At 43.9% G+C, this 5258-nt stretch overlaps 1 protein-coding gene across 2 annotated transcripts; it reads right to left on the bottom strand.

Moving 5' to 3' along the window:
• Window positions 1-94: 94 nt before the first annotated feature.
• Window positions 95-3269, bottom strand: LOC128722466 (ADP-ribosylation factor GTPase-activating protein 1). Of its 2 annotated transcripts, XM_053816128.1 has the most exons (6): window positions 2930-3269; window positions 2168-2739; window positions 1989-2103; window positions 1800-1910; window positions 1519-1578; window positions 95-1350 (listed from the first exon to the last, which is right to left on the bottom strand). In XM_053816128.1, exons 1-6 carry the CDS (start codon window positions 2987-2989, stop codon window positions 766-768), a joined length of 1503 nt encoding a protein of 500 aa, XP_053672103.1. In that variant the 5' UTR covers window positions 2990-3269; the 3' UTR covers window positions 95-765. The 2 variants fall into 2 exon arrangements, with proteins under 2 accessions (XP_053672103.1, XP_053672105.1); XM_053816130.1 differs by lacking the exon at window positions 1519-1578 and having other exon boundaries at window positions 1833-1910.
• Window positions 3270-5258: the final 1989 nt, after the last annotated feature.

Raw genomic sequence — 5258 nt, 5'->3', positions numbered from 1 at the left:
CTTGTTTGTCGTTACTGGTTTGGTATTGTTGATCCGGTCCCAGCTGCATACGAACGTTTGTTCACTTTATGGCCTCTCCATCACAGTTGTTGCACTTCGGATATTCTCGCATCACAGTTGTTGCACATTTGTGCTCGGTGTTTTAGCCTAGCTTGATTACGATTATAATTACGACCACTTTTATTCGCTATAGAATGATGCTTTCTTTTCCCACTTCAGTATCATAGTCATTTTGCTAGAAGGATGGTTCGGGATGGTTTTGGGAATTGCGACAAAAATGACCGACTTTTTTAGTCGGTCTGGCTGTTCATTGTCGTTTTCAATTTCACCTAGAATATGGAATATGTGTGTATATATATATACCACTCCCGTTGTTCATCTCTTACTTTTGTTTTACATCCCACCATGCCTGGATCTGTTCTGTTTTTCGTTTTTTTAACCACGGATAAATGTGTCTACTTGCATAAATATTTTTTCTCTATACTCTCTCTTTCTCTCTCTCTCTCTATCTTGCTTTCTTTTATCTACCACCAGATCTGAATCAGGAGTGTAACTTTAAGGCGTCTGTCGGATATATAACCGATCGCCCGGTATAGCCTTATAATACAATTGGATTACACACTTTCTCGGTACAGAAAAGGGAGAAGAGTGAAACATTAAGGTGGTGCACCCTCCCCCCTTAAGTGCGCCACATCTGGCAAACAAAGAAAAAACATTTCGTAGTCTGATTTGTTAAAATTCGTCCCAAAATTGCGGGCAAATTCCCTAATTGTTCAGCATGTTCCACAGATCGTCCTCCGGGTTGTTATTCGCCTTCTTGGAAGTGCTGTTACCACTACCGCTGCCCTTTGGCGCCCGGTTATTCTTGATATCGAGGGAGGCAAAGTCTTGGTCGATGCTGGCAGGAGACGATTTGGCCGTCTGTTTGCTGGCACCATTGTTGCTGGAGCGGCGTGACCCACCCGACTTCGAGTGGCGCTCGAAGTTGTCGTTGCGTAAGTCTACGTGGTTCATCGGCTCGGCGGACTGAGTTGGCTTACCGGAGTACGATTCGAACCCGGTCCAACCGTCGTCATCGTTGTCACCATTGGTGCCACTGGCGTTCTGATACGATTGCGGCAAGCTGTTCGAGTTGTTATCGTTCGACCAGCCGTTGCCAGTCCACGAGTCGTCTCGGCGCGTGGATCCACGTTGCTGATAACCACCGCTTCCCTGTCGACCATTAATCGGGCTGCTGACGTTGCTGTCCGACGACATGTTACTGTACTGATCGTTGCTGCCGGACGGAGTGCTATAACTGCCTCCTGGGGCACCGAAACCACCCCATCCTTTACGACTCACTTCTGTCACCTGAAAGATACGCCAAACAAAGGAAGTTTAATAACATTCTAATCTTGTACAAAATTGAGGTCAAACGCAGAACGACGAATAGCATGAATTAATGAAGTAAAATTTACGCGTCAATAATGGTCAAAATGAAAGCAAAAACTTTGTTCGTCGCCTTTACAATGTACGAACCTTTGTTGCCAGGCTCGATACTTGTGAACCTACGCCTTCCAACAGGGTACCTTCCTTAACCTATCGCAGAAGAACATTAAACGTAAAAGCGGGATATTCGGGTTGTAGGACACAAACATAAATTCCGGAAACAAAAAGATAGAAAAAAAGTATTGAAAGAAAAATAAATCGAAAATGTTGCAAAGTGCGGTTGAAGAAATAAAGCAACAACTCTCCAACGGCGGGTTTGTGAAAGAAAAATATTGCAATAAACCAAAAATGGTGCGTGGTGTGACAACTACCTTCTCCGAAACGTTGCTTGAAACTTCTACTACCTTTTGTGAGGCCATACTTCCATACTTCAGGGCGTTCTCCTTCGCCACGTTCGCTACTTTCGAGAAGACGTTCCAGCCCTATGCGCGGTGGTGGTACAGAAAACAAAAAAGTTGTTAGTAGGCCGTGAGAAAATCAACCCAACGTCAAGGTAATACCGTAGCAAACGACGATTGAACGGAATCGAAAAGCTCGTGGGATTGACTTCGAGGCGGTGGGTCCATCGTGTAGCCGAAACCGGCATACTTTCCGCCCTGGTTCGGAGGCAGATTTCTATTAGGAAAATATATGTGAGCATTTCAGTGCAGTCAAATCGGCCATGCAGAAAACAACTCACTCTGGTCTGGAAGCGTTTTCCTCCTGCTTTCGGCTGAAGAAGTCCTCCTTTTGCGCCTTAAACTCCGGCGTCTGGTACTGCTGGTAGCTTCCTCCGTCCTGATAATACGAATCACCTCCATTCTGGTAGCCCCCCATCGAGCCACTGCTCCTGGAATGCGTCATCGAGCCAGAACCACCGGTTCCGGATCCGTTACCACTGCTCGCCATGCCCGCAGCATAGCCGGCTCCTTTTAGCCGAGCAAGCGCACCCGCTTCGTCCCACGATTGGCCTTGGGCAAGCGTGCTAATTCTGTCGCGGTACAGGGCAGCAGCCCGCGTGTTGTACTTCCTCTGTATCGGCATCGTATCATCCCAGTCGTCCTGGGCGTCAAGGAAATCGCGCGCCTTTCGGTTTCCTCCAACCTTCATCTTTTCCAGCTCGATGTCTTTCCACTTGTCCATTGAAACGGACCGCACGAACGAAAGATGCACACCCAGGCCGCGATGCTTGCCGGAACACTCCAGGCATATCCAGATGCCATACGTCACCGATACCCACTGGGGATTGTGGGTGCCACATTCGAAACATTTCTGCAAATAGAAAAACACACCTTTTAAAAGAGAACCGTGGCCACTAGGAACAATGACGCGGGTCACATATGGTAGCGAAGTGACATTCAAGAGCAAGAAAAGGGAAAGTAATCGGAAACGAATGGATACAACTTCTATGCTTGTCCATTTCTTCCCCACGCAATCCAACGAAAACACTGTTCCTACTTACATTATTTCCATCCGAAGGTTTCAGCTCGCTTAGGACCCGACGCGTACGCGGACTGGCCATCGCTAATGACGGGGATGGAACAGAGCCTTTGCTTCACCACGTAGCACACGACCACGTTTCAACCTTTTGCGCAAGGGAAAGAACAAAACCATACACAAAAAACTCGCACTCCCGACACAATCCCCTGATAATCCCCGCTAATGAGCCGATCGGATGCTGGCCACGGCACTGTATCAGGGGTGATTGCGTTGACCCCACGGAGTACGGACCGCAATGGATGGGTTTTTTTACTAAAACTACTAATTTTTTAACTTAAAAACTACAAAACCCTTCGTTTACAACAATATCGACCAAAACAATTGTGCACTCGCCCACACACGCACGAACACGCTACTAACGTTGACATCAACTCCGATGTGGCATGTCAAGACACTTTCAAAACCCCGTCAAGTTCGATTATTTTATCCCGCAAAAGTCATTGAGCCGCAAAATTATTGCACTTTCATTCGCGTGACACAAGTAAAGTTTTTTGATAAAGAATCCTATGAATTTTAACCAGCTTTACATATAATTTTATGTAAAACAAGAACACTGTCCAAACAAGGTTGGATGATAGGGCAACACCCTAAATGTCAAAGAAAGAATCACGATGACGTCTATTTTGATAAATTTTTCACAGGGCTAAGCAAAATTTCAAACTGCTGGAAACGGCTTTGGAAACTATATGATAATTCTACAGACTTTCTAGCTAAACCATATTAGATATCTTTCTTTACACAAACAAATTTCGTTTTGTTTTTCATTTCTTTATTTCCCTTACAATCTTTACCATGCACTTTGAACATTCGTCACCTGTACTGACTTGTACAATGCAATGCGTTCCTTCTTAAGTATCGTAATAGTGGATTTATGACACGAGGACTACTTATCTTCCCACCATACCCTGTGCACGCATTTCTATTGTCCTGTGGCCATGCGAATGAGAAGGGATTTTCCTGTAGTATTGTGTTTTGCTGTACCGTTCTGTTCTGTTTGTTTAAGTGCTTCCAATGGCTGATGGAGACGATTTAGAAGATTTATTTTTCTCACTTAGTTTTCATCCAGCGTAGCTTTGAATTGATTTGAACAACGATTATCATAGATTTAGCGGGTTGTGCCTTTGCTACGAACCAGCAGCGACTCATTCGCTTAAAATTTAATTGGAGTTTTCATATTATACCTCTCTATTGCAAAAATAAACTAATCTCTATGATCCTGCTGTCAGCAGTACAAAAAAGGCCTAAAAAATGTCATACAAGCGTGCAGACATATACCGTAATTGTATATTAATCGCGTTCATAATACACTCTAGCGTGATTAGTTTAAACTTTGTTTTTCTTTTTGTAATCTAATTCCTGCATGCTCGATAGCAAATCAGCTCCAAATTTTCGTTGGGGCGGTGGGGGAGTGAATCGAGTAAAATCCTTCGAAAATAATATCCTGCGGAGCAGCTAATGTGCTAAGCAACTTGCCTCGCCGCTGACCTATCCCTGAATCTGTCTGCTTCCTGGCTTCTACGCAATTTTGCGTGTTACCCGTCGACATCTCCTTGCCATTTTTTATTTTGTATATTGCTGATTTTTCCTCCCGATTTTCCAATTATGTGCGAACGTCACCTATTTGTTTCTCCTTCCGCCCAATCTATGCAGTGACTCTAGCCAGGTACCAATGAGTTTGTCGGAATGCTAAAGAAGCTTCCATTCTGCTAAAATAGGTAATGCTGCACTAGAATGCTAGCGGCTTTCCATACTAAGGCAATGGCAACAGTACAGCAGTACTAGCTGATAATAACGCACCTTACGACATCGACGTTTTGAAGCTACCACGTTTTCGATGAGGGAAAACTGGGTTTATTATTTTGTGGTTTCATCCTGAGGGAATCCGATTCCTAGGTGAAAAGAATAGCTTCATTCCGCTGGACGTACTCTGATTGACTGACAAATACGATTGCATTCTGCGGATTACTCATTTTGATCTTACACGCGCATGAAGTTCTGGGGTATTACTATGCGTTACTGCTTTTTATTACTAGCGCTAGGAATGGTTCATACGGCTTTATTTCTTTTGCTGGTATGTGATCAAAACCATCTTATAGCTTCTAATCCAATTGTGATGTGCACGATGCACGAGTGTAAAATTATCATATCATATACACGAACGTACGATATATAACCTGAATGAAATGTTCAAATCATCAATAATACAAATGTAACGTAAGAACTAACAAAAATATAAAATAACATAAACAGGACGCACCATGTGGCAAAACAAATAGCAAAAAGAGGAATAT

The sequence above is a fragment of the Anopheles nili genome, chromosome 3 (genome assembly GCF_943737925.1).
Source record: "Anopheles nili chromosome 3, idAnoNiliSN_F5_01, whole genome shotgun sequence".
NCBI lineage: Eukaryota > Metazoa > Arthropoda > Insecta > Diptera > Culicidae > Anopheles > Anopheles nili.
This window is presented reverse-complemented; position numbering and strand designations above follow the sequence as displayed.